The 11,900-nt window shown below is 38.8% G+C and overlaps 1 protein-coding gene across 1 annotated transcript; it reads left to right on the forward strand.

The window, feature by feature from the left end:
- Window positions 1-587: 587 nt before the first annotated feature.
- LOC146003817 (acyl-CoA Delta-9 desaturase-like) lies at window positions 588-11,669 on the forward strand. The gene is made up of 5 exons (XM_083142238.1): window positions 588-728; window positions 2,723-2,853; window positions 5,024-5,229; window positions 8,081-8,266; window positions 11,051-11,669. The coding sequence occupies exons 1-5, from the start codon at window positions 656-658 to the stop codon at window positions 11,316-11,318; spliced, it is 864 nt and encodes a 287-aa protein (XP_082998364.1). The 5' UTR covers window positions 588-655; the 3' UTR covers window positions 11,319-11,669.
- The last annotated feature ends 231 nt before the right edge of the window (window positions 11,670-11,900 follow it).

Here is an 11,900-nt window from a genome sequence, read left to right on the forward strand (position 1 = left end):
TGAGTTCTCTTACCATACCGTAGTGTTCGAATAGACGAAGTATATGACCGCTTGAATATACCGAACTGTTGCAAGAGGCTATATTTCTCTGTTCAATCTGGTAACAAACTACAAGAGCTGGATGCACCGCCTTCCCTAAAATTGGGGGTAAGAGGCCACAATGCCATTGCGTTCCTTCCTTCGCAAAATCTTGAAAGAAGCCAGGTTGCCAACTTCTAAGAAATCGGGTTGCCAACTTCTAAGACATCGGTTGCCAACTCCTAAAAGATTTGGGGTTGGCAACTCCTAAAATATCGCGTTGCTAGCTCCTAAAAAAGCTGTTTTACAACTCCTGAAAGATCGGGTTGCCAACTACTAAAATGTCAGGTTGGCAACTTCTAAAATGTCAGGTTGCCAACTACTACAATATCAGGTTGCCATCTACTAAAAAATCGGATTGCCAGCTCCTTAAGCACCATCTTCTTGTATACCTTCCTCATGTCTTGAAATAACATTATTTTGTTCTTTCTTCGCAGAGCTCTGAACAATGCCTCCAAATAGCGCAGCGAACATAATCCACAATGAGGCGGCTGCCGCGCTCCCGGAGGAAGCCGCTGAGAAGAAGGAAGATTACAGCTGCCAGGAAATACAGTGGACAAACGTTTTCATAATTTCCATGGCTCATGTCTTCGCTCTATGGGGTCTCTCCTTGATGTTCACCACAGCTTCAGCTGCCACCAACATTTGGTGTAAGTAGTAAAATAAATGTCACCGCTATAATTGCAAGTGTTTTCAGGGAAATCTGGACAAGACTCTGTGCTCTAGTTTTTAATATGCTCTACCACTTCACAGAGATGAAACCTTGAGAATTTATTATTGTTATTAATATTAGGGTCCCACGCGTGGTACTAGAATGTTTTCGACTCGAAATTTGAAATTCTACACTGCTGGTAATATTTTTTTTTTATCTTGAAAACTACGTACCCTAGAGTTACGAATCATACATCGTTTTCTTCAGAATAGATCAGGCTATAAGCAAAAATAATAAAAATGGCAATTGTTTAAGAAGAAGAAGAAGAAAACGAAATAATGTAAATGTCTTCAAGAAATTTGAAATTGGGTGGTGGGGGCGAGGACAAAAACTGGGTGGTTGACAATAATCCAGTCAGATAACACCATGTGTGTAGCATATAGAGAATATTTTTTTCTAATATTATGCAACACGCCTCGTACACTCACCTCAATTAGTACTCCGGCAGTTTGTTTCTTTATACAGCATATTTGCTGAAGATGGAATTCAATCTCCAGGTGTTGTTATATATTAGTTTAAGTTATGAAGCCATGGGCTGAAACAGCCATATATATTATTGTTGTTATAGTTACTTGTTGTTGATTTTTTCACTAGGTACATTTTCTGGAGCCCAAGAGCATGTTGGTTCAGAATCTTCATCTGCCTGGTCACTCAATGGACGGGTATCCATAAAAGAAGATGGCCGTCTTCTCGAACTTAAGCTCTAGTCAGAGAGGTTTCCCCGCGTGCCGCATTTTCCTGAATCTGCAGTCTTCGCTGCTGCCTCTGATAGTTTGCCAAATTTTTCTTGGTTCTTAAACTAATATATAACAGGTGTATCAATATACGATGTACAAAACACACCTTTACTAACTCCGTTGACCCATACAGCAAAATAGCAATTGTGCACTGATGGAAATAAAAAAAAAATATCTTGGAAACTACGTATGCTAGAGTTACGAAGAGCCATGTAGCATTTATAACATGCACTGAAGAACATTATTGGACCTGCGGGTAGTCAGAAAACTGACATCTTGCATGACGTTAGCCTACGTCATGACATACGTCATGGGACATAGGCTGTCCCATGCGGGAAGGAAGGCAGATACCTGTATGGGACATGCGTTGTACAGTGGGATCCATGAGTATTTCCGTGCAAATTGTCCGTCATGGTGATCTTTATTTGACCCAATAAGAGCTTCAAGAATAAAAAGAAAACTCAAAACAAGCTGTTGACAACTTCTGCACCAGCATACATAGAAATCCATCGCTTAAAAACACATAGGACGTAAGAGAAAAATTAATGAAAATAGTCATGGACAATTTGCTGAACAATACTAGTGGATCCCACTGTACCATACGGGAAGGAAAGGGCTAAGGCGTCATGCTTTGGGCTCCAGCTACGGGACGCGCGCAGGTTCCAGTCTCCTGGGGAAAGTATAACAACTTCCTCTTGTGATTTCGGCCTGTGTAGGACCGTTAGCCACCCGCCATCATGAGGAAATTGAGCAGCTACGAATGAGTAGCGTAACCCGGCCATGAACATCTAAAACAACGACTGGGGTTAGTCGTGCTGACCACACGTCACCCCGTAACTGGTTGGGTGATCTTCCAGTAGTTGGGAGTGAGGCCGGCCCCGGTCCTGGGGCTGTTGCGCCACGGGCTATTATTAAACTTTGAAATCCTTCTCTTGAACGAGGTATGTAAAAATTAATAACAAAATCCAATGATTCAGTACAATAATTTCAGTGCACTAAATGCATGAAATGTAAAAAGTTTTCGGAAACAGTTGTTCTGAAAAATCCATTTATCTGATGGATTTAGTATTTATATATTATTATAACATTATTATTATTTTACCTGCCATGAACTCCACACTATGCGGTGCATCTAATTTTCAGTTTTCTACTTCTTCGAATATGTCTTGCAATTATTCTTTGTTATTCCATGCAGGCATATTCCTGATGCTGTACACTGGTGGAGGTCTGACTGCTGGGGCGCACAGGTATTATGCTCACCGGGCTTTCAAAGCCAAATGGCCACTGGAATGGCTGCTCATGACTGCTTTCACCATGGCTGGACAGGTACGTTCTTGTATTGCCTTCAAAATTAAGGTTGTACCAAACTTCCAGATACGTCATTTTGCTTGCATTATCCTGAACACTGCCCGTAAGACTGGATTGCCAAAAAGGTGCATGCACTCGTTGTATGAAAATAAGTTGCAACAATTCCTGATTTTCAGTGTTCACAAAAATGGACGTAGTCTGCAAGATTTGAAAATTTCTCTGGACTTTGCCAGAAGCAAGTTTTCAAATGTTTGAAATTTCCACTGTATTATAAAAACTGGCAAAATCTTGCAGAAGATATAATATCTCAATTCATCAGCTTCTTTGTGAATTTCACCATCATATTTATCCTTCCACACTATGTCCTAACACAGTTTTTTGTTTGAATACTTTACTATTAATGGGTTGCTTATCAGGTCACTTAAATATTAATTTATATAAGATCTTCAAAAATTTTTGGTCGTGACTTTGTGATTTTTTAAAAATATGTTTGCTTACAGGACTATTCCAAAGAAATGTTACAGTTTTGGAAAATTGCCAAATTGATTTTCTTTTTAATGTGTAAGAAAACTCTCAAAGTATTTTTAGCATGCATTTTATGTTCAGCATGTGAAGTTTCTGTCATATGCTGCCATCTACTGGATGGAAGGTTGATCAGATGTGGTACATTTTCACTTCCGGCACCGAGGGATTGATACAGCTTCTTCTCCCTTTACCACAGACACCATAGTTCCTGAAATTTAGTTTATCACATGCGAATGCTATCGTTCCTTCATATGTTCTCTAAATGCAAGGTCATCTTACATGAACTCTCTCTAAATGTAGAGTCTCGCATCAACTATAACTGTATTTTCATGAATTTTACATACTTATCAGAGTTCTAATGTATTAATAATTTACAATATCCTCCTCCATTTCCCCTTATAACCATAAGAATAGAATGTCATGTCGATGTTCATATCTATATTTAAGGACAATGTTGCAAGTTTTCAATAACTTAAACATCTTCCGAAACAAAGAGTAAACAAAATAAAATTTCAACCGCATCAGATATAGAACAAATGAAAATACAGTGAACTCATTTTAATTTGAACTTCAAGGGGACACGACAAAAGTTCGAAATATCCAAAATTCGAATTTACAAAAACATCACCCTATTAAAGATAGTTTCAAGGGAAGAATTAAAGTCCACTTTATTAATTAATCTGCATTATGGAATAAACTGTGAAGTTGTTATGATTAGTTCTGCCAAAATCGCTGACAAAAACAACCCAAGAGGCAGCAAAGAAAAATGCTATAGATCGACCACAAGGAAAAAAAACCTTGGACGAAAAGTCCCCGCGCACCTTTCCCTTCTTCCGTTCAGCTCGGGCCACAAGGAAGCATATCCACTCTCCCCCTCCCCTCCTCGCGGGAGTACGGTGCACAGGAGTCGCGGGCCTGCGAAGGTTTCTTTGCTTGTGGTTCCACTATAGTTGGAAATGTTAAATTAGTGGCTGTTTGGTTGGGCTTTGCGCACAACCTTCTCTAGCTTCAAATCCAGTAGTCTGTGGAATTCAGTGACGAGAGTATGTTACGTACCCGCACAAGTAAGCCATATGGCCCAATGAATGAAATAAGGAATCATAGATAGCAGCACGCGGAAGAAATATTAGGATCGCAGATTATAGTAACAATGCGCACGCGAATTGAATTAAAGCGTTTGGGAGAACCAAAATTAATTGTGCTTACATAAACTTATGAACTGAGATAAACAATAGAGATGGATAAAGTCGAGATTGATTGATTGATTGATTTCGTTTATTTTACTTCGCATTTTGTGCCTCTTGGCTAATTTGCGAAGATGGGGATGAGTGATGAAATGATGAAATTGATGAATGGACATTCACAAACAACCAAGCCCGACCAGGATTCGAACCCGAGACTCTGAGCTTCTCTGGTATGTAGAAACCCTGTTTGTACAAAAATTTCAATATGTCAACATACCTCACCATTCTCCTTTAAACGCCCTCTATTTCTCGATATTCTCTTATTTTTTAAAATAACAGGTTTAAGTATTATTTTAGTTTAATTATTATTTTTTGCAGAAATAACACATTGAAGTTCAGTGTATTTGTTCGCGGTAGAAAACTGCCGAAGCACTGATATTTTGTTGCAAGAAATTGATGAGAGTATTGTTTTCTTCCAGAACACCATTCTAGAGTGGGTGAGGGACCACAGGACTCACCACAAATATAGCGACACAGATGCGGACCCCCACAACGCTAAGAGGGGGTTCTTCTTCTCCCACATAGGGTGGCTGCTGATGACCAAACACCCAGAAGTAAAAAGAAAAGGCAAAACAATTGACATGAGCGACCTGAAAGCGAATCCTTTTGTTATGTTCCAGTACAAGTAAGATTTCACTCGCATCGTACAAAAAAACTATTAGAGTTAACCTCACATTGTAACAACGGCGGCGCAAAGATTAATTGTTGAGGGGTGCCGAGGTAGTGCGGAATGAAATTTAGGGGGCTCGATGTTGAAAATAAAGAAAACATGGAACACACATACTTCAGTCACTTTGCAGAAGCCGCCGCGCCGCCACCACAGTGAAGTATATGCTACTTGAATTTCCGATTAGGATGAGATTGTTTGATTGAAATAAAAATTTTGGGTGCGTCAGCACTTAGGCTATTTGCACACATCATATTATGCGGGAACCAGCCCTTTATCGTAACTAAAGTCAGCATCTCTCTCTGAGCATAGGCGTAACTTGGCTGGGGCAAGGGGGGTACTTGCCCCTCAATATTTTAGGTTTATTAAAATGTAGAAGTTAAAGGTTACTTTTGTTAACTTGAAGAGCAAAGTAATGAGCCATTCACATTATTTCACAGATTTAACAGTTATCAAAATATTATTACTAAGTTCATATTAAAATATAGGAAAATATATAATTATATATAAAAATAGTAAAGTAAAATATATTATCAAAATAATATTACAATTTTTATGGGAAAGAAAAAAATCGATTCTGTCTCCACCCCAAATTTAAGCCCCAAGTTTGACTCTGGCCCCTCCCCCAAAGTTAAACCACAAGTTTGATTCTGCTCCCCCAGAAAAGTTAAACCACAAGTTTGATTCTCCGAATAAAAGAAAGGTATGGTTAAGGTAAAAGCCAATAGATGGCACTGATCACATGTTACATCATTCAGTTTTCCGGTTGGATGTAATAATCCTGAACCGAAACACTCCACTTCCAGCTGGAACATGTTCAAAATCACAATCCAACAGGGCACTCGACGTGACGAGAAAGGTCAACAGGGGACTTAGACGAACGTAGTAGAGATTTAGTTTAATATTATTTTATTTAATTTTGTACAGTTGTTCGTAGTATTATATTAATTTGCTTGTTGATCTTTACCGAGTGATCGTCATTACAGACAAGTAGGAAAAGGGGGAAATTTAACATAGAAATATTCATTTAGGCAATCAGATAAACATGGATCAATAATGATACCAATTAAATAGTTTTGTTAAATAAACTGTCATCCAATCCTATCCAGTGAACTTTATATTCTAGTAATTAAAATACTTGATGTAGGATGTACCACGTACCTATGGAGGTCCAGTATGTAGGTTCATAGCTATTTTTCATCGGTCAATCGGAAGGGTATGTTTAATCCCAATTAAAACAAATAATCTTAAATCCGAATCAGAGCAAGAAAGAAAGGGCTATAATGGGAATTGTCTGTAATATTACTATGTACTTTAGTCCAAGTAAACTCGGCAACTTTTCGATTTTTTACATTGTTTGGACTAAATTGAATACAATTTATAATACAAGGGCATAATTTATAGATATTCTTGTAAGAAGATTTAAGCACCTGAATTGTGATGAACAATTTACCTACTATATTAATATATTATTGGTTGGGAAATTTTGTGATATTATTTCTAATTATAATTTAGTTTAATATAATCAATTTTATGTAATAAAAGGGTATTATATGCCTTTTCCTCGTTTCATAGAAATGTCTTACGATTCAGTGGAGGAATTTACTAGAAACTTGCTGTAAAACAAAGCATGAAAGGGAAAGATTTTTCCCTTTCATCACGAGTTTCTAACTCTTTAGGTTATAAGGTCAACAATTTGTTGTAAAGGACACTTTACTGCAAAACCATCATAATTCTCTGTGGTTCTCTTCATGTGTGTTTGTGATTGTCCTTTCATCAATTTCATATCACTTTAAATCCCCATCTTCAACAACTACAAAAGGATAAAAATAATTTTATAAAATGCTTAATAAAATGGCACGCTTTACAAATTTCAGCAATTTGTTTTTGGATAGTACATACATAAGTCAATAAATAAGTCACAAATGTTCATTAAAAAAGAATACTAAGTGAGATACTGACTTGAAAGCCGTTTATATTTTTCAACATAATCTCCACTGAGATAGATACACTTATCGCTTTATCAGTAGAGTCCAATTACTTCCGGAACATCTCCACCAGACTGAGCGAGTCTGTCTAGCGAGCCTAGTGGGCATGTAGAGCCTGAGCAAACGGCTTAGCGATAGATTCTGGGTTGAGATGACGTCAGCGGCTCCCTTGGTTGATTGGCTGCTTCGAGAGTTGTGACTCGTTCCGAAGCTTCAAATGCATAACAGCCAAAGATGTTGCGGAAATAATCTCCCTCTACCCCCAAAACCTGCTGAATAAAAGTCTTTGGGCTACTGACCCAGCCACAGTCACGCCTCACGTCAACATCTTTACTATCCGCGAAACATTTGCCGCCACCATGAGCACACACACAAACTATCATAAATTATGCTGTAGACTAAAGCATAAGGTCACGGTATTGCTGTCTACCGTCACTCGCCTGTCAGCTCGAATCATCTCCTCCACCTGTACCATCTCTGCGTACAGTTCTTGAAATACGCTCGCCATTTTTCAACTGCGCTGCCCATGCGTGCGTCTGCTATCTAGCGACTGCTAAGTAAATATCATCAAGCTAGATTGTGCTGCCACCTAATGATACCTTTAGAAACTACTCACTCTTATATTCAGCTATCCCACATCAGTTTGTGACCTATTTACTGACTTCCCCTCGTATATTCAGTTTCATATCATATTTTTGGCAATTTTTAGGGCATGATTGCATTCTTATTTCTAATATTTTAGGTGTTAGAAATCCGAGCCATAAAGATTAGTTTTGGAGACTGGTAATTACTGTTCAATGTTTTACCCCATCCCTTAACAGGTACTTCGTCCCTTATGGAGCCCTGTGGTGGCTGCTGATTCCGATCTTCACCCCGTACTACATGTGGGACGAGGAACTCATCACGAGCATCATGGTGCCTGGCTTCTTCCGTTACATATCCATCCTCAACGTCAGTTTCCTTGTTAACAGCGCCGCCCATCTATGGGGCAACAAGCCTTACGACAAGTAAGTTATCTTAAAATTTTGATAAAACCTTGTATATATCCATCGAAATACACGAAATACATTTTTTTTCTTTTGATAACCATTAGAAGTTACCGTTAAATTTTAAATAGTCCACCGTTAATTTTTTATCGTTTGGCTGTTAATTTTTAAAAAACTGTACGCAACCGTTTCTATTACGTAGAATTTGTATATGTTATCATGTATAAAGATAGATATTGATTACAAATTACAATTGGATAAAATAAAAGTATATTATTTAAAACCGAATCATAAAATTATATTAATTAGGTTAATTATGTAATGACCGTTAATACTTAAACAACGGTCATGGTTATTTGTACGGTAGTTGGATGAGAGCTAAAATTAACGGTCTCATTTCTGCCTTTTAGATATCTTTTCAAATGTTAGATGAGTCTGATAAGTGATTCAAATGTGTGTCGCTAGCACCAAAGTCTACTACATATAGAAAAGTAAATTCATCAGTTGAAACAAAAAAATGCATAAAGTCTGTAGCTCATACTAAATGTTTAAGTGCATCATCGACAAAAAATGCATCAAAAAACGCATCAATTAATCCATACACAAACTATACACAAAATTGCATTAAACTGTACACTTGATTCTTGTTAAATGCCATCACGTAGATTTAATGCATTAATTTTCTGTGTGTGTAATATAATTTTGTATAATATAAAGGCAGGGGTTATTTACTCAAATTATTTTGGTCAGACAAAATTTGCGGAACAATATAATACAGACTATTTAAGAAATATATGTTTACATTAGGTAGTTTAGGCTCACTTTCATGTTTGTTAACATAAAACGTACAAAACTGCTCAGGCTCTGCCATTCTTAGTGTTAGTGTTAGTGTACTGAGCCTTATTCTTAACAGTTTGTGCTTGACTAATCTTGAATTAATGCGAACAGCAAGTCTCCCCTTCTTCTAAACCGATTATTAATGTAAGATGTGGTGTTTCATTTCAACCCCATCGCAGCGATCACCAACAGGTAAATAGAAAAACTGTACATAAAAACCATAACTAAAAATCAATAATAAGTCAATCAAACGAAACGACCCCCATTTTTGTGTGAGGATATATAGAATTGGTATAAAATTTTGCCCCCACCCCCCCAAAAAATTCCCATGGCGCAGGCGCATCATGAAACCCCCCTGTGGGCACCCCTGTAGGTGCAATTGCAGGATTTGTATTCGTTTCATAAAGATGCGACTCGTTCGTGATGGATTAGCCAATTACTCTTGCACATTAAAATTGGATTTCTTAAGCTAACGACAATTTTTGATATCGACGCGATTAGCCAAAGGATTTAAAAATTAACGTAAAAAAACCGAAATCTCGTCTCTATATACGTGTGTATATGTGTGTGTTTGTTTGTTCAGCAATAACTCTCGAACGCCTGGAGCGATTTCAACCATACTTGGTACACGTATCACTTGCAACCTGGAAATGAATACTGTTGGGGTAAGTTACCCCTGGCACCCCTAGCTGTGGGTGACATGTAAAAATAATCGAGAGCCACCAATATTAAATTCCGCACAAACAGACATCCGTGACTCTATGCAATCCGCACAACGATAGTGTTTCTCGGGTTGTCTAACATTCAGGCTGTGTTGCGAATGGAATCCATAGTTTTCGTTACACTCCCAATGCAGTTCAACTCCAAGTTCATCCCCTATCGGCATTGGTTGAGGGGGGGTGAGAGGGGGTGAAAAATAAAATGCCACAAATGACCTAGATTAGTGTCGAATCCATCGTTTTCGGAGTCGCTAAGCTAATTGGTGACATTCACGATCAGATTTAAAATTAGTTACATTTCACACTATAGTTAGAATTTATTATTTTCCTGTCTAATTCAAGATTGAGATAAATAAATACCCGGGCAACGTCAGGTAATCAGATAGTAGAAAATAAAAATCTTAATGAATAATAAAAAAATAACTTTAAGAGGGTGATAATCCACAAAGGGGGAGGGGGTCCCTTGGATTCTCCCCTTTTGTCATTTATTGGAAAATGGTCCCTCCTCGATGGCTTAGTGATAACGTTGTCGCCTTGTAATCAAGTAGTCTCGGTTCTATCGCCTCTAGAACCACATTGCGCACTGGTTCGAATCCCGTTTTAAACCTGTAGGTTTAATCCTAATTATACTGAGTTATGCTCAGACTTTCGGACGTAAAATCAAGTTACGTCTTTGCGCATGTGGCTCGAACCGGTAATCGAATCCGGAGCCACTTGATTACAAGGTGACGACATTACCACTTCGCCATCGGGGAGGCATGAAGTATTTGGTTTTTGGTAACACATCAGCTTATATTGTCATTTTTCACTGACGTAATCAATGACAAAAATTCGAAACCACCACAAACATTGGTGGAAACACATATTTTTGTAACACCTTGCTAACTTTCATTCAGGGTTGTTAAACGTGCAGGAACACACAAGTTCTAGTGGATTCTATTGGGTTCCGCAACAGGACTGCACAATTCAAATTCGGTCCAACTTGCGTATTGTTTCATTTCAATACTGAACTTGGACCGGATTTAAGATCCCGAAAAAGGTTCATGGACCGAATTGAAATATTTTAAACATAAAAAGGTTCTTTACGGTCCAGAACCCATTTACGCTTGATGATTTTCTCTCCTGGACCGGAATTGAATTTATTTAAAATTCCTGGACCTTCAACAACCCTGCTTCCAGTGACCCAAACGAGATGTTCGCTCTACTTGATCATTTATGTAAGTGACAAGACTTGTAATGCTTCTTCCAGGGACATCAAACCAACAGAGAACCCTTACGTGTCTGTGTTCTCAGGAGGAGAGGGCTGGCATAACTACCACCACGCGTTTCCTTTTGATTACAAGGCCGCCGAACTCGGCAACTACAGGCTCAACTTCACCACAGCGGCCATCGACTTCTTCGCTTGGATCGGCTGGGCCTACGACCTCAAGACCGTCTCCCCTGACATGGTGAAGAGGAAGATGCTGAGGTCAGGTGATGGAACTCATCAAGAAGTCAGCAAAGAGAAGGACACGTGAAAGCCATTAGAAACCTCAAACTTATGAACGATTATTCTCCGTGTTCCTTAACTGCAGAACTGTTTATTACAGTGGAACCGGTGCAGTGACAGTTACTTGCTCAGAATAGAAGTAACTCACTTACAGTTACTCTTTTTCCAATTGTAACCGCGTTGCAGTTACTTCTAAGAGAGCTATCAGACCAAAACGACAAGCGACACGGTCACCTCCAGTTTGTAAAGAAGTATTCACTGCGCAACAACCAGACCGAGGTGACACAATGAGCTATATTGAGAAAACGGCCCAGTCCAAGCTATACGCAAGCGACAAGCGGCATGTGTAGCTTCATAACGTGGCTCAAAATTTAGTGGAACCTTTCGAATAAGATGGACACGACAATCTGCACGTTTCGTGTGAACTGGGTGGTTTTCACAATTGCGTGCATCGTGTTGCTTCGGTCTGTTGTTCTGGCGGTGCATGCTTGTTTATAGGCTGAAGGGGCCCGTGTCACTTGTCACCTGTCGTTTGGAAAGGAACCTTCAGTAACGACCTTTCGAACCGAAGCGACACGACAAAGCTACACGTGTCATTTGCGTGTCGCTC

Source organism: Lepisma saccharinum, chromosome 20 (assembly GCF_977018435.1).
Source record: "Lepisma saccharinum chromosome 20, izLepSacc3.1, whole genome shotgun sequence".
Taxonomy (NCBI): domain Eukaryota; kingdom Metazoa; phylum Arthropoda; class Insecta; order Zygentoma; family Lepismatidae; genus Lepisma; species Lepisma saccharinum.